This window comes from Lepisosteus platostomus, chromosome 2 (assembly GCF_059453375.1).
Source record: "Lepisosteus platostomus isolate fLepPlt1 chromosome 2, fLepPlt1.hap1, whole genome shotgun sequence".
Lineage (NCBI taxonomy): Eukaryota > Metazoa > Chordata > Actinopteri > Semionotiformes > Lepisosteidae > Lepisosteus > Lepisosteus platostomus.
The window spans coordinates 4,303,239-4,326,757 of NC_142612.1; the positions used below are offsets into that span (position 1 = coordinate 4,303,239).

Genomic DNA, 23,519 nt, shown 5'->3' on the forward strand with positions numbered 1-23,519 from the left:
ATTCAAGTTTTTGTTTTATCCTGCACAATACTTTGTTACGCCAATTTACAGCAAATGTTTTGGAACATACATTACATGTACTAAGTTGATAATCTACCAAATATAAGTGGTACAGTAGATTATATTGAGACCTCTCTCCCAGTGCATGTTTTTGCTCCAGCTGATCCTTAATTTTCAAACCAATCTGAAACACCTGGGTTAATTAAGCATTCAAGGATCAGTTCAGTAATTAATTTATTGGATGGTTCAATGTCCTGCAATAGCACAGAATGAAAATGTCAAGGTTGACTACCTCTGCTCTATGCCGGTATCTCTTTGCTTTGTTCCAACAAATGATTCAAAGATAAAATTCGAACAGTGTTGCTAAACTGTCAGAGAAGCAGAGCTGTTTAGCACCACCCCTGTAACTAATAGGATAAAACATCTACTTGGAATTTCTCCTCATGAGAAACTTTTACTTTACGGCACCAGAAAGCAGTACTATACCTAGCACGTTATCAACAAACTCTCCACTAAATTATGCTGGCCTTTAGCTCTTAGAGAGTATTTTCCTTTCCTGAGCCTTAATATTGCTCCTGGACCACAGATGCGAATAACACAGGGGTCTGTTCAAATATAAGTGTGACGTTGATAGAAATTCACAGTAAATATTTAACATAATCATGAAATCTAAGACTTGGGAAAGTTTAACTTAAACAATTCCCCTGCAAAAGAAGAAGAAAATATCTAATAAAATCATGACCTTTAACTTTCTGGCGTAGACATACTGTAGCCACTTAAGCCATGCGATATATTGTGTACAGTATTGGCTATTAAAAGTCTGTTAGACAAGTAAGGTTGAAAAACGAATGGTTTATCCCCATTCACTCAGTATAGCATACATGTAATTAACTTAATACAATTTGAATACAAATGATAATATAATGTCATAGGAAAAACAATTTAACAATACATATCTCTAAAAGTCCCACCTAATCTGTGGATGCATTTTTGAAGTGTTTCAGTATGCCATTACACCCTGATAAAATATTAACCGCAGGGTTAATGTGATGAAGCCTTTCCTGCATATTTTTCAATTAAAACGGTTGTGTGTATTGTAGATGTTTCTCCAAAAACATTGCAATTACTACTGTATGTGTATAGCCTCGTGCTATACATAAGCTTTGGTTGTCAGAAAAGTGTTAAGAGCAATAAAAACAGCAATGAGAGCCAGCACTTAAAAAATGAAGTGTGCCTCCATAAAGTAAGGGCAATTTTTCAATTTTTATAAAGCTGCAGGACTCAGTAACTTTTGAATGAAGAATAATTAATGTCTTGATTCATGACATCCCAATTAAAGTTTACTGTGCACCCTTTCAAAATAACACTATTATGTCGCTAATTGTTTGGTGAACCACAAAAATGTCACTTTGACTGCCGTATTTATTTTTTTTACCATATCACGAAGTTAATTAAGTTGCCCAACTACAGCAAAGTCATGAGAGTTATGCAGCGTTTCTGAATAATATGTTACAAGTTTCTGCCTGCAAAAATCAATACTGATTTCTTAGGCTTTTTCATGTGATGGGTTTCTGTAATCCCCCTGGCTTTCAGACTGTTACTTTGTGGGGCCTGGGTTCACATTAGGGTTGTTGAGAATCCAAATAAAAACACAGAGAGGTGCAATCAAGCGTCTTCCTGTCATTTAGCTGTAAAACAGTCGCATGATTTGACGTAATTAGACAGGGACAGGGCGGCACAGGGGTTTGCTTCGGAGTCTTGCAGCGCTGGTTCAGTTCCAGACCTGGGATGCTATCTGTGCGGAGTCTGCATGTTGTTCCTGCCTTTCCTCTGCGTGCTCCTGTTTCCTCACACAATACAAAACCTACTGGTAGGTTAATTGGCTTCTGGGAGAACTGGCACGAGGTGCAAGTGTGTGCGTGTCTGTATGTCTGCCCGGTGACCTGTCCAGGGTGGACCCTGCCTTGCAGCTGTTGCTTGCCAGGATAGGCTCTGGCTCCCCCAGGACCCCGAGCTGGAAGAAGCCATTAGGAAACGGATGGATAGACAGGGACGTCAGTTCAAACAGAACTGTTTCTCTTCGGCAGGGCATATTAGGAACAATACCAGGTAAGAGGCTTGTGGATCCATTTTATTGTGCCTTTCCACCAGCTGTTTCGTTTTTGTGAACATTCCCAGACGGCGAGAAACAGCGTAATCCAGAGATCGCAGGCGAAAAGAAGGCGGGATTCCGAAACGCCAGGTGGCCGATACGGTAAAGCCCAGTGCAATAAGCCAGAAACGAAGTCCTTGAACCGCAGTCAAAAGGGAAGTAATTCTGAAAAATCAGGAAAGCGGAATCCGAGACGAAACACAAGGAGTGAGTAGAGCTCAACGGGAGAGCAAGCGCATTACTGCAGACAGCCCTACAGTATGCTGGGGTTTGGAGGTGCGGTGCTGGACAGGTAGGATGAGGGGTTATCTGATTGGATGAGGTCTACGCCTTCTTAAAGGGACTGCAGGCTGGTTGCACGAAGTCAGAGATGAGATCACAAGCCTTTATAAGCACTTCACAAGCAATAGTTTCTGGTGTAAATTATTCTTAATTAATGCCTAATATATGAAGTGGAATGATTATACATTGAGTTTGGATTTTGGTCTAGCAAAGTGACGTGCTACAAGAGATGACTTCCTAAATTGTTTCCATGAGGCGCGTGCAGCTCTGCGCTTCCAGGATGCAATCATGATCCCTCAGGAGCCCCCCGGTGCTGAGCACAGTGGAGAAATCGGCTTCTCACTAGCCTTTCATTCACCAAGCCAGTTCAATTCAAACCCCAACCAAGCTGCTGCTGCGAGTAGTATTGGGGGACCAGTGGGTGGTGCCCTTCCCCCTGGATAGGAGTGTGGTATTCTTAAAGGGTTTGACCTACCTAAGCTTCCCCTTGGTGGAATTGGTGATGCATTCACTCACTACCAGGACTGACTGTGGGGCAGCTGGCACATAATGGCTGCCTTGCACCACGCAGATGAATCCCACCTTTGTAGATAGCAATTCTTTCTATATTTTATTTTTAAAACATTTTTGGATCATTCGGGATTAAATGTACTAACGCACTTAATTTTCCGATTTTGTAGGAGTTAAGGTTAGGGCTTTACCACCTGTGTCACCTTGTAACAGGCTCAACGAGTGCTGTTATCTCTATATTAACATTTATTAAACATTAAGATTCACAGTCCTGGACTGAAGCTTAATTTACAAATGAATTGGAAACAGCGTATTTTCGTTTAAAAATAACATAATTCTCCTATGCAACTGTGATAGGTTATTATGAACAATCTTTGTCAGATGAATTTTTTGTATTTGAGTTAGACAATTAGTACAGTAACTCAAAAATTACATCAGACTTTTACTTGCAATGGAATTGCACGGCCTGGACACCCTGAAAAGTGAAGCTGAAAGAGACGAAGGCTGTGATTACAACCTTTTGAAACACCTGTCACACCTGTCTGACACCTGTGCAAAGCCTGGAATATGAAATCTAGCATAAAAATAAAAAGTTGTGCACTTCAAATACAATCAGTGTTATAATAATAACAATAATAATAATAATAATAATAATAATAATAATAATAATAATAATAATAATAATTGCTTACACTTATTTTGCGCTTTTCTGGACACTCCACTCAAAACGCTTTACAGGTAATGGGGATCCCCTCCACCACCACCAATGTGCAGCCCCCCCTGGATGATGCAACGGCAGCCATAGTGCGCCAGAACACTCCCCACACATCAGCTATCAGTGGGGAGGAGAGCAGAGTAATGAAGCCAATTGATAGATGGGGATTATTAGGAGGCCATGATTGATAAAGGCCGATGGGAAATTTGGCCAGGACGCCGGGGTGTTGAAAGTTTACTCTCCTTATGGGAATTGTAATTGGTGCTGTAATGGGTATTGCATCACAGCCAACATCACAGAAACCACAGCAGGTGTAAAACTGTACTTATTAGTTGAATTAAATATAATAGAAATATGAAAACCTTGCAGAAAACAATAGAGCTAAACTTAATAGTGTGCTGATTTCAATACGTAAGTGTTGAAACTGAATCTAATGAACTAATACCTAGAGACAAGTAAGCATACTCCAATAGCCTCATGTGGTCAGACTATTTCAACACATACGTCTGAGAATGCAGTCCAGCCTCTCTTCACAATCTCAACACACTGCTCCTGACCTGATAGAACCGTGAAATCTGTGCTGCTTTTCTCGGGATTTTATGAGCAAGATTTAAACAGGCATAGAACAATTTCACGCCTTGCATAAGCCGAGTTTAAAGTCTCCTTAGATGTTGCGTTTCTAATATTAAAATGGGTCATCAAAATTAAATTTGCATATACCCCATAATTCATCTATGAGTCGATCTCTCTCATGAGTGGCACCCTCCAGGGTTATGGCGTTTTTAAAGAGCTTGCAGTTGCTATGGATTGTGGGTATTCATAGCTCATTGCTTTTGCATATCACAGGCCTCTTCTGCCTTTTTGCACATAGAATGGAAGATGTAGCCTAATGGTTGTCTGTTGTCTGTCCTCTTTGTGTGTATGTTTGCTTTATACCTTCAATAAACTCGAAAAATCAAACAAATAAAAGCCAAATAAAACATTATTAGAAATACAGAAATATTTATGTGCCTCATGGCTAAATCAATTGCTGCCTCCTAAACAAATGACTTAAACAGAACAATCTGCTTCCAAACCATTTTTTATTCTCTGCAAACACTTTTTTTCACAGTCCAAAATCGGTATGGTGTCTGAATAAGCAAAATGACTGGAAAAATGCCAGGGCAGTAGTTTGATCCTACAATGTACTGCAGAAAACTGGAAATAAGACAAATTGAAATTATACCACATTGAAATCTCCCCATAAATATTAAATGTTGTCATCCAAAAGAGAAGCTGGCATGCTCTTGAATTGCTAAGAAAAAAACGACTTCAAGTGTATAATTAATTAGCTGGCAATGCGATCACAGTTGTTGTTGTGTTAACTGTTTCCTTTTATTTCACAGCTAGACTGAAGAAAATCCCAGATTTCTCTTAAAGATTTTTTTAGCTAGAAATACAGAGGCATTTGTGTATTTGCCTAATTATTTATACTGATTTCCAATTATACACTACAGAAATATTTCCCTTTGCTGTCCCAGGCTTAGGCTGTTTCCTATATGTATATCTTTGCATGCATACGTAGCATGTTTGTGAGGTCTGTGCAGCATCATTACTGTATGTGCTTTTACACGTCACTGATGTATGGAACTCCACTAGCTGTTTCTCCTACCTTTCCATTACTTCAGGTCCGCTTTCTGGTAGAAGCCTCATTCCCTTTTCTTTTCTGCACACAAAAATGAAAACTTTTTAATGTACTAAGGACACGTTTTCACGCTGTTTCCTCAGACATGCGGCCAGCCCTCCGTTTACCCATTCTTGCGATTAGCACGGCAACACAGACCAAGGGCAAGGTTATTTCTCTTTGCACACAAGGATGTTAAACCTTATCAGCACACTGGAGTTAGTTTACGCTCACATGCTTACAAGAACATGTCCTAGAAAATGTCCCAAAGCAAACAGTTTCTCTTGGAAGGCCTATGCCGTACTTCTGCAGAATAAGCATTTTCCTAATCTGCGTCCAGGAACTATGACATAAGCCTGTGCTGACAACCTACACATACTGTACAAAGCTCCAGGAAGGGTCTTGGGATTTAACTAGCCAGTAAATAAATGACTAAGCTACCACGGTACTAACGTATTATGCAATAGGAGATGAATCGGTACTGCAGTAATCATTTAAAATACTGCAATAATGGTAAGATGTTAATCAAAGCAATGACATGATTTGGTAGCCTAATAAAAGCTTAACATTTCTTTGACCTGGGGACAAATGTTATGGAGGCAAAGTATTGGGCCCCCTGACAAAAGCACATGAGTCAAAAAAACATGAACATGTACTGTATTTCGAAGCAGTATTTTATTGATTTGTGAGAAATTAATTAACATTGTATGCCTGCATATTTTCATTAATAAAGAATGCATAATGATCCGTAATGCTAAGTCTTTTAATGTTTTATACATAAATCCCTAATGTAATGAAAAAATATTTTTTTAAAACATTTGCTATTTTCATCAATAATCAATACTTAATGATCTGTGATTTTTGTTCTTTCTTATGTTTTCTTTACACATTCATGAAATGTGTTTTTGTCATCTTGCTTTTGTCAGGTGGTGGCCTATTCAACCAGCTCACAAAGTGCAATTAACTAAAGAGGTGTCAATAAAGGCTGCACAAAGAATGTAATTTGGATGATGGATACAAAAATGTTCCATATTCAATCCTCATGATACTTCATGATTTTTAAAAGGCTTATTGAAATCTTGAAACCTTGACTCATATCAAAGCTGGGATCTACTCAGTAGAGCTGAGAGTTCACATTATGTTAGAAGAAGTCAAACTGTATCATTTTAATTGAATCAGCAATACATGGAATGAACTGGCAGAATATCAATAGTCTTGATGCTTATTTAACTCATTTTTCTTATAAATTAAACATCACTATTCTCTCCTAACCAGCAGAGTGCTTATGAAAGATGACATTTTACATAAGAACGAACATAAGAAACTAAAAATGTACCGTCATAGTAGGAAAAAAATGTTTTAAAGCAAGCACTTTAGCATCTTCCCCTCATCAAAAAGAGAAAGGAGAGAACTTTGAAAACCAGTTTCTCTCCACCTTCTTTTATTACATCTGAAACAAATTTGAGCCAAATTTGAGCCATAATCATTTAAATTTAAAGCCATATAATCAAGTAGTTTTATTGGGAAAACGTTTTGCACGGGGAAATTGCCCTTTTTGTTATACTACTTGTACCCCTCAGATACTGCACCTTGTGCCCATGTGGGCTGTTGTAATATTTTGAGTTTATTTTTCAAGCCACAACTGGCTCTAGTGTTAGCACCAAACTTTCGCTACCTCAGCAAGAAAATGTCTTTTTTTAATGAATGCCTGAAGTTATGCAAATCACATCTGATTAAGTTGCCTAAGCCCCTACGGAAAGTCACTTCTTGGGTGTGCATTATAACCTTAATTGCTTTTATGTGCCATGGAGCATTGAAAGGCTCGGAATACGGCACTTGTCTCTGCCATGATTATATATAATACACTCCAAGAGGTTCCAGTTCCTCTCTGAAATTCATCCTGTTTTCTTTAGCCTGCTTGTGAACCCGATGATTGGGTGCCCACCTGTACTGGGGAGAAAATCTGGTATGTCTGAAAGGAACCTGAGCATGTGCACCAGGAAAGAGGTGTAGTTAAAATCAGTACCAGGCATAAGAAGGTGTGCAAATAAGCCTTCCCAGATCAAATAAGCAACTGAGGCCTGCTGATTAGGTGTGGACACAGAGAAAGTAAACAAAAAGCCCTTTGATAGAAAACTTAAGAGCTAAACGTGTGTGACTGAGGTGGCATAACACAGCGTTTTGCATATTTTATTTCATTCGTCCATTATCAGGGAGACACCTATTGCTGGTAAAGGTCCAGGCAACCTGAAGACCAATCTGGAGCAGAAGATGAGATGACACCCTGGATGGGACCACAGTCCATCGTAGGGCCCTGTAGACACGCCAATTTACCTCTCTAGCCTGCAGGTCTAACACTACTGTGTGTGTTCATGTGTGAGGTGTTGCACAAAACATCCTTATCTTTTACGATTGTCCCTTCTTATTGATGGGAAACAAAGAAAGTAACCGATCAGTTTTGTCAGTTTTCATTCCCAACTATGGGGGATGTGTTATCTGGTGTTTTAAAGTGACATCAGGAATATTTTTTACTTTTACACTGGCGTCCCCTCAGTTCTATGAAAATGTCATAAGCAGCATACTAAGTTTAAAATATGACATGCCACAGCATACAAATCCGATCTAGATAAAAGCAGTCAGAGACACGTGCCGCAGCCTGTTTTGCAGCGTGTGAAATGACTACTCGGCATGTTTTATTTAAATTTAGAATGGCCAGTCATGTTTCGCTACAGTATGTCCACCTGATTTTGGAACCACCGATTGTGTTTTTGTTTTCCCGACTTGATGAACAGTATGGCTATGCGCCCTACGACCCTGGCAGACTGCTCCGAACCAGCTGCTCTCGAGCCCTTCGTGTTTGTATGAGTCACGTCACTGTGGGACAGAGCCCTGGTCGCAGAATAAGCATGTCGCTCACTGACAGCTTCACGGGCCTGTGAGCACCAGGGTGGCTGCTGGGATTGCTGTGTTTGCTGGGAAGGGAGCCCTGAGCAACTAATCCCACCCTAAATTGCACGGCACTCATCTAATTGCACCAGTTACAAATGGACAAGGCCCACAGAAAAGTTTTAGCAGTAAAACTCCTAACACTTTATTCGGTTTTCTATTTTGAAAGTTTGACAGTTTCGAGTTTCTGTCTTCCTCAGCAGCACAGCCACAGCTCTCCTTAAAATCTTTTCTGTCCTGGGATCTGGAGGTCACAGGCAGCGCACAGCATCTGAGCCCTTTTCTGCATGGTTATCACACAAGCAACTCAAGCACGGGGAAGAAGAATTGGATCAGTGGAATTGGGTTGGTCCAGTTCCAGTTCATTGGAACTGGATGGCTCAACCGAGCTCAGGTCTGATCTTATTTCTTGACGCTGTTTACAACACCTGTACACATCAGGACTTTGTGCAGGCCAAGACACCTTCGTTACTGCCTGTTTACATTCCAAATAGTATTTCACCACATTGGTTGCACAACTGGGGTCATTGCCATGTTGAAAGATGAATCCCTGGCCTAGGAGACACATTCCTGAGGGAATGGCGTGGAGGGTCAGAATCTGCCTGTACCTGTCAGCAGCCAGTGTACCCTGAATTTTATCTCAGTTCCTGACTCCTTTGGCTGAGATGCAGCCCTGCAATTGTATTGATCCAAGCTTCACTGTGGCTGTTGTACACTGTTATAGTACTCCCCACTCCACCTTGAAAAAACCGCCATTGATTTTTGCCAAACTAAAAACAGATTTCTTCAGGTTTGGTCGCACTGTTTCATTTATGTCACTCATTTCAGCCTCTTTGTTTTGGTGCCTCCCCTTGGCGTTGCATTTTGAGTAGTTACAGGACCCCCAAGACCATTTTGGAGTAATATTTACGTGTTTAATCTTTCAAATCTGGGTTGATATCCTAGACGAGCTGCTGCTGGTGCAAGAATGAGAAAGGTAATTCACTTAAAATGTTTCAGTAAAAGACCTCCTGTATTAATGGAGTACAATAACGACTGTAGCATGCACCAGTCATGGCTGAAACAAAATGCAATGACTGCAACAGTGTGGTGTAAAGGGAGTGCAGACATGTACTGTAAATGTTCAGCGTCACTGGACAATTTGGTGTGGGACAGTCTAAAACGTCAAGTCTGTAAGCTACACTCAGATGAGGTCAACTCATGACCAACAGAGGCCAGGGTAGTGATATATCACCATCCCATTGCAAGACCTGTATATCTGACTGAGGACTCTCTGAGACAGACATTCCTGCATCCCAAACTGCCATGAAGACACCCAGATGTTTCCATGTGCAGCTCAGCTCTCGTCCAGTAAGACAGCGGCTCCAGGGTAAAAGCTTCAGAGCTGAACGTACTCCTGGCTTGTTGCTTAATAACTGGCACAGTATAGCATTGTTGAGTCTGGGCACATAAAGAAATTCTAACGAAAAGTGTCCAAAAGCAAATTGATGCAATAATGTGGTCAGTGATGTGTCATGTTTAAAATCTGGCATAAAGGTGGGCAGAGAGAGTGCAGGGGTGCACAAGTGGACTGCTTCAGAGGTGGAGGTGTGATGATATGGGCTGTAATACAGTACAGATGGAGAGCACGGTCCAGACAAAGTCTAAGCCCACAAATCAAACCGTACTTTGTGACAAACCTTACGTGCATGCCCAGTGTGTCGCCTCTCCCTGGGATAAACTGGATTGGCGTTTGTTGCTTGGATCCCCAGCCATGTATACTTGCTGAGCTGTGTGTAGCCCTTCACATTGACTGGGATATGATTTCCCAGAGGGAAACAAACGCTCTTGTAATGTCAACACCATGTGGGGTGTGAGCGTTGCCAGCAGCAAAAGGAGAACACATGAGACTGAACTCATTCGCCGAAAAAAATGCTCCCGTCTGGCATTTAACCTCTTTTAATTTAATAATGGCTTTGAACATTAATGCGTTGCAAGAGCACTGTTTGTAGTCCATTTTTTTCTGTCTCAGACAAATCAATACGTATTTTTTTCTTGTGTACTACAGTTTGATGGTGAACTTAATTTGTTGTGTTTTTAATGGCTCTCAATATAAATGGAATAATAACAAAACTTGTAATGGAAATTCAGAAGGAAGGTTAGATACTAATCTCTTCCGCTCGCCTACTCATAAATCTAGCACCGAGGACTTTCTTTCATGTGTCTCTCTCACATTCCCCTGCATCTCCCCATCTACACCCTTGCAGCAGCTCCCTGGCTCATTCCTTGCCATAGTTAGGGGGGATTTGGGCAGCTTATCAAGCCTCAGACAGGCTATTATTCCCTTACTTAGATGTGCTTTACCAAATACTTTATACATATCTGTCTTTGTCTTACTTTCATTAGGATCTAATCGAACTACTGAAACTACTGTATATAGTCAATGTATAGACTAGTTACCTGTCAAAACTGAATTCCGTGTGTTGAAATTAAAGTACTAGGCCATCTTTTTTTGTCTCCACCTGTCAGCAAACTTTGTCATGTACCCACCACATGAGGAATCTAACACAGAATTCATCATAAACTGAGCAACAGTTCAGGCAGATTCTTGAACACTGCTAGTGACCCACCAGCTTGACTCTAGTGAAGTGTCTACATGCTCTCTACTGCCTCCCATGTCTACGTGACATGGTACTTATTTTCACTTACACAGACTACAGTTCTTACTGGACTTAAAATAACTTTTCAGGATCTCAAGGTGTTGTGAAAACATTATCACCCACTATGTACTCCCTCTGAGAGCGTCAGTTGCTTGTATGACCTGATAGCAATCTTAGTATAAGATCTGAGTTTTATCAAATGTTACGTCTTGAGCTGAAATGCAGCATGCAAAGGATAGTTTGTGAGTCTGATTTAAATATTTAAGTTTTTAGAGATTGATTAGATGCAAAGTACAACTGTAATACAGTAGTAAATAATACCATTTATCTCAAAGTCACAGACGCTCAAAATTGTTATTTTTGGAACAAGTAAAGGTTTATTCCATGCCGAAAAGAGAAGAAAACAAAACAATGTTTCGGCTGTGACTTTTTTTCAGTTATTCATTTCAATACATTTTCCATCGTGCAGAATGTTGAAAAATGTAATAGAGATTTCTGGGAACTGCACAAATAATTTAAAACCCAGCAAAATAAATGAAATACATGCACCAACATGTATATGAGCATAGGACCAAGATGTGTGGATGTGTGGTAAAAAAATTACAATGAAAATGAGAAAATTGATTAATTGACGTCTGTCCATGCATATGCACCCAATAAGTCAACTCCTGTGATTTTTTTGTATTCATTAAGTTTCAAATTGGCAGTTTCAATTCAATAATTCAAAATTCCTACATAGTCCAAGGTTCTTGAGGGAACATTTTTTTAATGCTTATATAGTAATTTATGCTTAAATAGTATATAGGACTTTTTTCGTCTTCAATCTCTGCATTGGTAAGAAAACAAAAGATTAGATATACAGATATATGTCTGTATATGTCAAACTTTTTGTCCACACACTGCGCCTCTGTGTGATGTACAGGATGCACTCCAGAGCCCCTAACTGCTATACTAACATCTCCTCCCTAATTTATTTGTGCAACAATTTTGTTTTCTTCCTAGTGAGTAGAAAATGATTACTTGGTAAAATTGCATGGTAATAGCTTCCGAACAATAAGAACTATGGACCCTTAAAGGCTGTCTCTGTACAGTAGTAGATGTCATGCTGTAGTGATGTTGTGCTTGGAGGGTCACCATTTCAATCCTTGTTCTAACAATTTTTTCATCCCGGGGAAGGCGACACTGGCCAGTCTTAAAGAAGGAGAAAAGAGGACTGTATATCTAAATAAGATCATTTTATTGGCCATATACAATGTCTTGCATTAGAAATTCATCTTTTCGCATACCCCAGCTTGCTCTCCATGAGACACACAGACAGGGAGTGAAGCTTGGGGTCGGAGTGCAGGGTCAGCCATTGATACAGCATCCCTGAAGCAGTTGGGACTAAGGACCTTGCTCAGGGGCCCAATGGAGTAGGATTCCTCTGCCAGCCACAGGATTTGAACCAGTAACCTTCTAACCACAGGCACAGATCCTTAGCCACAGAGCCACCACTCTGCCCCATCTGTTTAGGTGTCCCATAGTTAGCACATAGCAAGCAGAGAGAACTGGACAAAGCTCTATTTAGCCCTTTGGTTTTAACATATTTCCACACCTTACTCATGTCATCTTGAGTCAAGGATTAAAATGAGCTAAAAAAAGACAATGTGTCACAATAATCAGACACCCATGAATGTTTTACTCTACAATGAAACTAGACTTCCTGACAGACTGCAGCATCCTGGGGAAACAGCAGTTGATATGGATACTCAGTAACCCATGAATTTGACATTTTGTGGTATCTCAATATACAGTATACATATAATATACAGTATATACTGTACACCAAATTTTCTAATGCTCCTTAATGCTTTGTTTTGTTTAATTTGCATGTGAGTGAATTAAACCTTTTCAAAATGCCAAGTTCTGCTTTTTTCTCAGGCCTGTGGATGATCTGGATCTGGGCTTGTCTGTATTGAGAGCAATGGTGCCAAACTGGACTTGGCACATCGAAAGCCTGTGCTCTCAGAGACGTTTCAAGTGGAAGAACTGCATGAACGTCCTCCTTCTAATGCAGATGTTTTACACCACTACGTTTTCAGACAAACCTGAATGATTAATATTCATCACAGTTCCTAACGAGGCAACCTACATAATTAACCATACCAGAGCTTCAGATGCATGCAGCGTGAGAGATGCTGTTTGTAAAACAAAACAAATAGAAAAACACCACAAGGAGGCTGAAGTTGGTGCTCTGTTCCCAAGCTCAGTGATGAGAAGAGGTATTATGTGAGGTACGCGCTGTGGCTGCACAGAAGACAGCAAACCTAATCTGCTGCCCCTGCCTAACCAAATGTAGCAAGAAATTGCTGTTTAAATAAATGCAGTCTTTCCTATACCACAGGGATCTTTGGAGACACATCAGTGATTCTGCACCGTGCACTGCACAAAACCTGTGCAGTGAAGAAACATCCCATCATTCCCCCAGTGCAGACAAGCCAGAGTGGGTATAATTTATAGAAATAGCGACATATACAGCACACTGTCATTTTTCTTTGTCTTTCAAAAGTGAACTTGTATAGATACTACATCATCTATATTTAAACAATAAGCTATGCGTACAGTATGTTTATCATTCATGTAATTGAAGATATTCAAACCTTTTAGATGCATGTTGCCTGCCTCTGTTGGAAAAAAAGCCATTCTAATTTGTTTCAATGAAAAGGATAAAAGATTATGAAGGAGATGAGAGGCATTTATAGCTTTGTGGGTTCACTGCCAACTTTTCACTCCTGTTACTAGCTACATTGCCGATTTACTTGGTGGACACCAATTATAGAATCCCGATTACATGGGAGGATCGATTAATCAGCTTCTGTGCCTGCACATGCACTCAAGAAATCCAGTACTGTAATGCACGCTCTGTAAGGATGTTGCAAAGATATTCAATAGCAAACTGGGCAAAGCATAAAGGTTTCACTGATTTCCCAAGGTGTTTGATAGTGTGCACCAGTTTGACAAGTTCATCCCTCAACATAGCTGCTGCAGTGATTACAGTATTAAACATTTCTGTTCATATGTCGGCAGCAACAGAGCAAAGCACCCACAGAAAGGAAACTGGAGAACTCCATATTAAACTCAGCAGACAAATAAATGTTTCATACCGGTTCTATATTGAAATGAGTCAAGCCCTGAATATTGGAGCTTTCACCTGGAGAATGCACTCAAAATATTAATCAAAGGCTGTAAACAGGACATTTTCAATTCTTTAAAGTGGTAAGTAAGCAAACTAAAAGCTTGATTTAACACATTAAGCAAATCATAGCAATTAGAAAAATAAACAAAAACCCTTCATTCAAATTGTTTTTTTCTTTGATAAGCCACGCCAGTACCTCCAGAAACAATGTGATATTTCACACACCAGCATAGAAGCACACAAACGATACAGCAGTTAGTTTAGAGCTAGAGTTACATTTCAGAAGCAATCAGAAATGACCAAAATCACAAATATGAATACTCATACATGCTCCTTGAACACATTTGACCACAGTAACAAAGTAAGAAGCTCTTAATGTCCATTCTCCAAAGCAACATCACAAATGCTGATGCTTAATGTATACATTAAAGTAAAGATTAATCTAATGGCCTAATACGCCCCCAATAAATAGTGTTTTTATTAATAATCAAATGTAGGTGCCTTGTGTACTCACTTGATGTAGTATGGCACTTTGTTTGGCGATATTGCCCTCTCCCAGGGACCCTGGACAGAAGCTGTAAACAAGAAAATCACAGACATAGAGGGTCAAGTTCAAAGCAAACAAGAAAGACAACATTAATCTTTCGAATTACATTTTTTCCCTTCACACCCAGGCTGTCCAAGAGGGGTCTGTTTGCTCAGCTGTCTGCGCAGCCAGGGAGGATTAACCTGCCGCTCAGGAAAATTCTGCCCTAATCTGAGAGAAATTAAACTCGCTCAAGCGAAAAGATAAATGCAAACCTCTTCTTCTACTTGCACTTTAAACACCAGATAAAGAGCCGAACAAGCAGGAAACCTGTCATTCCGGTCCCCCCCACCATCCACAAAGTAAGACAATCATGACAATTATCCCTCTTGTGCTATTTCTAGCCTTCAGTCTACTATTGCCCTCAAATGCTTTCCTATCAGGGGATAAAAGAACTCTAGGTATGTTCCCATTTTTAATTAAATGAATGTGTCTTTTTCACTATCCAGTGAAGAATGAAACATCAGACCAGTTGTTAACCATATTAAGATTTATCTCTGAAATGCATACATTGGCATTGTATTGTATTTATTGCACAAACATATGACCTAACACATTCTGCTCTACCATGCAATAATAAAAATAAGAAATGCTACATGGCCAAGCCCATACTCTGAGTAAGATCATTTATTTTCTTTTTCATTTGGATATGATAGCCATAAATTCTACCCGACTGGCACTCCAGCAATGTTCTAAGCCAGAATTACAGACATACAGTAGATGTGGAAAATAATCATGCATTCCGAAAACTCAACGAGACACCATCAAAGAACGAGCATTCTGACACTCCTTCCTTTAAAATTGTCCATGTCGCCATCCGTTCTCAAACAGAAGCACCCTTGTCAAGGGAGACAAACAGTCTCAAAAACACAGCTCCAAAACACGCCTTGGAGCACACTGCTGAAATCCCATAAAACCAGCGAAGATGAACATTAAGACATTCGATTGCAGGCTGCATTTCTTTAATACAGCTTTTATGAATGGCTTTTGGAAACTTAGCACTGCTCAATTTACGTGTTACACACCAGTTATGCTTCATGCTTATTTCTCTCCAGCAGTCAAGCCTGTTTAACTGTTTTTATTGTCAAGATATCAACACTGTTGACATTCAGGAGTACATGGGGACAACAAATTTGTTGGCATGTGGTAAACTCTCGTAAAATTAAGAGCTCTCTGTTTCAGTTAATTGCAATGCTTGGATTACATATTGAACAATTCATGTTGGTCCAGCAGCTGTATTGATTTCTCTTAATTGATGTCTTGTGTTTTATTTTTTAACACATCTCCTCTATCTATGATTTTTAAACAATTATCAGAGACATGTCATCTCCAACGTTAAAGCCTACTTATATGTTGTATTGAGAGCAAATATTTGAAGTACATGACTATTAACAAATGTTTAACCCCAGTTATGGAAGGATTTGATTGGGAAAAGCACTTAATATATGTATGGTATATCTCATTCTGCTTATGCATAAGAACACTTAGCTAAGAGTGAAAAGAGGATATAGGTAAAAAAAAATCTTTCTTCATCTGCTACTATAATCCCTTTACAGTTCATATTTACCACAGGTGGGAACAGAAAACAAGACTGAAGAAAACTTGACACAGGTCATTTGGCATGCCACAACTGTTCAAACCACCCCTGATTTTACGTTTCCGTTTACGAGGTTTAAAATAATGCGTTTTTGTAAAGACAGCTACAGTATATATAACAATATTTCCAGGGGTTTGGTATTTGATTTGTGTGAAAAAAGGTTTCTTGCCATTTTTCTACATTCAGAATAAATGGAATTTAGTAACTTCTGAGGGTCTCTTTTATTCTACCTCCTTCCTTCTGAGCCCATCAGAATTGTATTTGATCCCGGCTTGGCATATGTTAACGACGCAGTAAGTTATTATATTATATCAATATTGTATTTTTTAAATGAGTTTTGATTTTTTTTTTAAAAATGTATTTGAATTATTTTACCCTTTATGTTACTGACAGAATAACAGCAACAGAGTCTAGTTTGCCACCAAGGCAAATTCACTTCAACTTGAGAAGCCCTGGAATAACACCGGGGAGTGGGCAAATGTGGGAAAGAGGGCGAGGACACAGGGAAAGGTTTCTGACACAACCAGACTTCAAGATTCCGTATTTGGACTCCAATATTTTTCAAAGCAGGATTTTATTTCACCATGTTTCGTCTCTCCACGTGCCTCTTGAGCCCTTTTCCCTGGCTTTGCCGGTCTCACCCCCGGCTCTCCTGTAACCCCCCTCCTCTGAGTTATCTCCTTCTCTTCCCTGTGTCCTCAGTTGCCAGGCTTGACTTTTCACTCCATGATTAATCACCCTCTTTGTTCCATTCTTTCAGAGCTTCCTTTTAAAAGCAGTGAGGTTGTTTATCTTTTTATGCTATTGCGTTTTAATGAAATACTTAATACTGCTTTCACCTGCTTTTCTTTTACATTTTAAATTCCCAATTGGCATTTTTCTGGGTGGGGTTTCTGAATCACAATGGGGATATTAATTGGAGCAGATTTTATTTTGTTCTACAGGTAGAACAAATCCCATGTTTTGACCCAGGTAAGGTCAAGTCATTCAACCTGTAGGTATTACATCCAAATAAACTACTGAAAAGACTATGGAAGTGTCATTCTTTCTTTAACCCCATCATACTGTATAATTTCATTGATTGGCAGATCAATATGTCATCACAAAGCATTTTTCTGTTTTGAAGATACTTGTTTGACCCTTGAGGAAAAAAGAGTTTATGTTGACCTGTAAACCTATTTACTTCACATTAAACACAGCCCCTTCTACTTATGTACCCAGTTTGTACAAATAGTGTAGTCTTTGTAAAACACTCTGGATGAAGCCCTCTCTATTCTCATTTAACACTAACTATATGAAGCAGACAATGCAAAGTGCATTCCTGTTACATCACCCATTATCACCGATTTGCACAGCAGAACAGAGCTGAACAGAAATCCACATCACCACTTACAGGAAATGAAATGGAGGACATCTCTTACATTAGACAAAAAAAAAGGTGTTTTTTATTTCATGTAGGTTTTCATCAGGTCCCTTTGGAGTTTCCGGTATTGGATCCGAAGCCGTGTTATCCTGCTAGACAGATAGTTGCAAGTGATGCCGCACACGTTAACTGGCGAGCCAATAAGATCATGAGAAAGAGTACAGACTCTAAAACAGCCTGCGCCTCGTCCTGCAGTCGACTAACAATGCTGAATCGGGCATGCAGACCAACTTTTCCACTGCCAGATAAGATTCGCTCAGCCACCATTCACAAATCTTTCCTCTGAAGACAGCATTGTACAGTTTATCAGCTCATCCCATCTCAATCACCGTACTTATCCTCAGAGGAATTTCAAAGACAGAGAAAACAAAGGGGATCAGTGGCATCTTCTTGTCTCCTGCCTCTTGCCCAGACTGGTGACCACATTCCACTTGGTGGGAGGGGTTTAGCATAATGTCATTACTATGGCAACTTACTGGAGAGGAAGTGCTGTGATGTTGGGCCAAAGTCCCTGTGGGCTTCATGCAGCTGTTTGAGACGCTCTTCAATGGACACCTGGGGAGAGAGAGATGGGGAAACACAGGAGGGATGGTGCTGTTAAACTACAGAGTAGGTGTCATTTAAACTCATTTGTCTCAGAATCTGGCAGCTACGCTGGAAGCAGTCTGCCAGGAATGTCCTGAAGTGAAGCATGGAAATGCACGATGACTCTAAAAAACTACAATCACCAGCTCTCACATCAAAAGACCATAAAAGGACATGACACAGCTCAGAATGAAAGGAGAGTGACTTTAAGGTATTGTTTGGTAAAAAACATCAGTTGATACTCCTGGACCCAAATCCCAATTTCTATCTATGAAGGTTAGAGACCAAGTTTTAATATACTCTGAATATCAGAGTATATGGGCGAACTAAAAAAGTCAGATCTGAGTAAGATACTTTTTAAATATTTTGTACAGGGTGAGAACAAGGGAGTGCACAAAGTCATGACTGCGAAGAAGAGAGATAAACACAGGACATTGGTGGGACCCACAATTTAGCTTATTTGTTGCCATAAACAGCAGTAGATGATGGGACTGAATAGAACTCCATTCAACGTCACATACTCTGGCCTTTATGCTATTAATTAAGTGTATTTTAAAGCTACAAAATTCACATAAGGGTTATCCCTATCATGCTTGTTAATAATCCTGAATTCTAAATAATCTTTCCATTTTTTCTTTTGCTTCATAACTTGCTTTTATTTATTATTTATAAGATCAATCTCCTTCAGTTACAAGCAAATATATAGAATGGAGTCTTCAATGGCTGTATACAGTACTTGTACTTTTACAGTATGTCCAGAGGGACATCACATCAATCAATGCACAAACAACGCGTCCCCCAAAAAGGCAGACATCTTGGTATCAGAAAGAAAGGGTCCATGACTGTGTCTGAGTAAAGAGGAATTCATTCAGAATTATATATGATAGGTGCATCCATTTCAAAACCCCTTGTAGGTATTGAGTGATATACAATTTTCACAGCAAAGCAATAACATGATCAAGGAAACTGTAATTGGGGGCACAACAAATTAAATCTCTACCTGAGGGAATGATCATACATTAGAGATTGTAGTTCCAAGATTCCTCTTCTTTATAGCAATGCAAAGGTGTGTTCTATGTTCCTGCACTACTGTATGCCTTCAATTCATCCATAGGAAAGCCATCATTTCCTATTTCATTGCATTTCTACATTAAATTATACAGGGTCATTCAAATCTAGCAGGATACTGTTACATAGAATTGAATTCATGCAGATCAGTGCAGTTATAATATTAAGCAGTTCTGATGTTGTCCTCTGGCTATTTTTTTGGCCTGTAGGAAAGCTAGGTTCAAATTCCAGGGCATGACAAGCAAAGAAAGGTAAGAAAAACCCACGACAGTTTTCTGACGTCAGTACCCACCCAGTTTCCCTTTCTGCCAGGGTTAAACTATCCTGTATGAGTGATAAGGCTGCAGCTCTGGTGTTCGGCTCTGTTCTGCCTCTTACATAAGTCCCTGCTACAGTACGTACAGTATGATGCTGACAAACCAGATACTATCCTTCTCCCTAAGCTTGCCTCTGCAGACCTAAAGTTCAGTGCATACAGTAGGTCCTCTAGCCAGAACCTCTGACCATGTGTAAACGTAAGTTTTAATTCACTGCTGTGCTTGGTCCTGTTCTGTAAATTATTAAATGTACTCTACTATGCAGCAAGTTCTAACCTATAGTAAGAACTGATTGTGTTCTGTTCAATATTTTTCTCTTATAAAGTAAAAAAAAAACATTAAGACTTACAATGTTTAAATTCATTCCAATGAGATATCGACCTTCAGCATGCACAGACTGCCAAATGCAATGAGACTAACTAAAGGGGCTTGTAGGTTGTTCTCTCATATGCTGTCAGTATGTTGCAGTCTAGTGGTTTACAGCTGGAGAAAAGCCAGTCAGCTCCAGGCAAACCTCTCTTATTACAATGAGCTAAAACATTTGAGAATGCTCTCTTCCTCACCGATTGTATTATCTGCTTGTGTGTGAACAATACAAGAACATTTTATCGCAGTTTACTTTAAGAAGCAGCATGGAAAAAAAAATGACTATCTCAAATGCAGTTTATGCTTTAGCTACAGAATAAAAAGCAATTTACATTTGTCACGGCATTTGAAGGCAGTGCCATTTCCAATATGTCGCTGGAATTTAACTTTCTATGAAACTTCACCTCTGTGCAGAGCTTCTGGGACACTTCGATGTGAAAGTTCCAATCACGACAACAGAACCTGATACCTCAATACTGTTTTCAAATAAATACATACGAATAGTCAGCAACCATCTGCTGCAGGTTAGAATGGTTTAAGGAAAGAGTAACAGGCTGACAAAGAAAAAGCCAGGACAAAAGACCCATCATTTGATGTCCTCTGCTTTGCAGTCTTCCGGTTTTTATCATTCTATACAGCCTGTAATTGCCAAAGTTTCTAAGAGTTTGATTCCCACTTTTGTTTCCAGCTTCTGTTTGGTCCATATGGAAACCTTGGCAAGATACTGCTCAAGGCAACATGTGCAAAGTGACAGATGGAGTAAATGGTGCACCATCTAATTTGTAAATTATTACCAGCATCCTTGTGCGTAGCTGCAAACCCAACACCAGAAGGATGCTAAGACCTAAACTGTATACATCCGTTAACCAGAGTATCTGTTTACCAGCACTAACTTGCAAAGCTAACCTTGTCTTCCTAATTGTACAGATATCACTAGAATCTAGCCAGTAGAATATTCCAACTGATACATTTCTGGGATGTGAATTAACTTATTATTTTTGGGTCATTCTTTTCATGTGCATTGCAATTGGTGAATTGGATATATTACATTGGGATGTAGCATAAAAGGCTTAAACTTCACCAATTCATGTTAGATAAAAAAAACCTTTCTATGAGAACCTGAAAGTACCTAAAAAGCTAGTTAATTCGTTTATAAAATAAAATGAAATTAGCTACTATGTGTTTTATTCATATAAAATCATTGTCCATGCTATATTTTGCCTTATGCAATTTTCACCAGAAAGAAAACAGATACTGTACTTTCGATTCAGACTGTGTCCTTGACTGGATTCAAACAAGTGTTGGTGCAGAACTGTCACAGATTCATTGGAGTTGCATGTGATGAAACTGATTAAAAATCTTAGTGGAGCTGATTGAATATAGCTGTCAGGGGGTAGGGTGTGGGTCATATGTTGTTGATATTTTTTTAAAACAAATGGACCTGATTTTTCCACCATAAGACATTTTGGTATTATCATTGATGTGCTCTCCAAGTGGGCTTCTATTGTCTCCATGTTATCATGAATGAGGGATCAGCACTGCCTTAAGGGAGCAAACTTAAGACTGACAAAAAATCAACTCAGTTATTCTTAGGTCATCAGAATTGCAGCACTCAAAGTCCTGAAAATGACAATATATTCCTGTTGCTGTACAAGTCTTAACATTCTGACAAATTCAGCAGTTTTGGACATCTGCCATCTAGGCACTTTGAGATAAAATATCGCTTTATGATTGAATCTACAATTTGTTGAAGGGACCAAGAATGATTTCACTACCAAACAACCCCAAACAAAATATGATGTGATTTGTTCTTGTTTATGGGACCCTTCATGCAGGGGAATAATGCAAAAACCATATTAAAATAAGATGCTTTAGAGTAAGAGTCTTAAAAACAAAAGAGAATTTATGATCAGATGTAGATATTTGCAAGGATCAGGGAAGGAAGTCAGTGAGTGAGATGGAAAATGTTCCAATGGGAAGAAAGATGGATCAGTACTGCTGGGGGTGGATTCATACTGAAGAGATGCTGAGGTGAGCACAATGCAGAGGAATGGCAGGTTTTTTGGGATATTTGTATATCCACTGATGAAAGATGCTAACTCGCAGGATTACAAACCGATGTCATCCAAACCAAAAGGCACTTTTTTACATGACAACACTCAGGATAAAAGGTAAGGCGGGAATGACAAATGGTTTTTAAAGAGGATAAAAACCAAAAAGACCTTTTCTTTCAGCGAAAATGGAGCTTCACTTTAAGGATGGTTCCTGGTGAAACTGAAGAATATACATTACCTTGGAGATATCTCCCCCCTCCTTCATTTTCCCTGAGATTCTGGAGGTTTCCATGGAAACCTGATTAGAGTTATGGAAACAAGAGAACTCAGTTGTATCTTTTAGAGTTACATAATTGTTGGACTGTAATTATTTTCAATTAACATGTATCACAGTAGAGCGCACATTACAACTAAAAACCGACTGTTTGATACATCCTAGCAGACACAAATACTTAATAAAATATTTAAATTTTAAATAACCCATTCAAGAATGTGACAGTTGGGAATGTAAAAAAAGACATTTACTGAAAGTACCAATGGTTCTTATTAGATTAGTTGTCGATTCCCAAAATGCAACACAGTACAGAGCAGACCTAACAGAAGTTTAAGTTTACAATATTATATTTATATAAATTATTCCATTCTTTCATGTCACAGCTAAATGGCATTCAACAGGGGGCTACATCTGGGATACGGTCGCTCTCCTTAAACGGAGATAAGGTGTTGTATTTGTATCTGTATAACATTGTGCTTTTGCCTCGATTTCCTCGATCCACATCATCAATGACACACTCACCAACTTCTATGTACACCCCTACAACCATGCTTTGATTAATGCTACACTACTAGCACCCATAGAGCTTTGGTAGCTCAGATGGCAAGGGTGTCCAGCTCCTGACCGGAAGGTCCTGGGTCCAGGTAGGGGGCAAGTGATGTAGCTCTCATTCCTTCCAGAGGGCTCCCAGGTCCACTCAGCCTGCTTTCCACTAGAGTACTGGGGGTTAATCCTTCTGGGGGTAACAGGCCAGCTAGAGTGTGATGCTGACCTCATCACCTCTATTGTTGGATGGTCAAGAAAAATGTTGGCCCTTGCCCCCATTCCCCATGGGCATGGATGGTCTGGAAAGGGACTGACTGGCCTACCTACTAGTGCTCATATGCAAATGAGTATTTGGCATTATCATATGCATTTCTGTTAAAATTGGTATGGTATATTTTTATTAATACTTAATTTCTCACACTGTCTTTTCTAATTATCTAATAATAATAATAATAATAATAATAATAATAATAATAATAATAATAATAATAATAATAACAACAATAATAATAATAATATTCCAGACACCCCACTCAAAGTGCTTTACAGGTAAAGGGGATCCCCTCCATCACCACCAGTGTGCAGCCCCACCTGGATGATGATGATGCGGCAGAACACTCC

General features: G+C 39.4%; 1 protein-coding gene across 13 annotated transcripts in view; it reads right to left on the minus strand.

Moving 5' to 3' along the window:
- The window catches only part of dmd (dystrophin), a 728,682-nt gene that overhangs the window by 87,589 nt on the left and 617,574 nt on the right, over positions 1-23,519 (minus strand). For 8 of the 13 annotated variants that reach the window (XM_088646795.1, XM_088646880.1, XM_088646803.1 and 5 more), the window contains 4 exons: positions 22,317-22,376; positions 18,165-18,243; positions 14,597-14,657; positions 5,311-5,364 (listed from right to left, as the gene is read on the minus strand). In XM_088646795.1, the coding sequence (XP_088502921.1) occupies positions 5,311-5,364; positions 14,597-14,657; positions 18,165-18,243; positions 22,317-22,376 (254 nt within the window). The remainder of the gene's footprint in view (positions 1-5,310; positions 5,365-14,596; positions 14,658-18,164; positions 18,244-22,316; positions 22,377-23,519) is intronic. The other 5 variants (XM_088646889.1, XM_088646871.1, XM_088646900.1 and 2 more) reach the window with 3 other exon arrangements.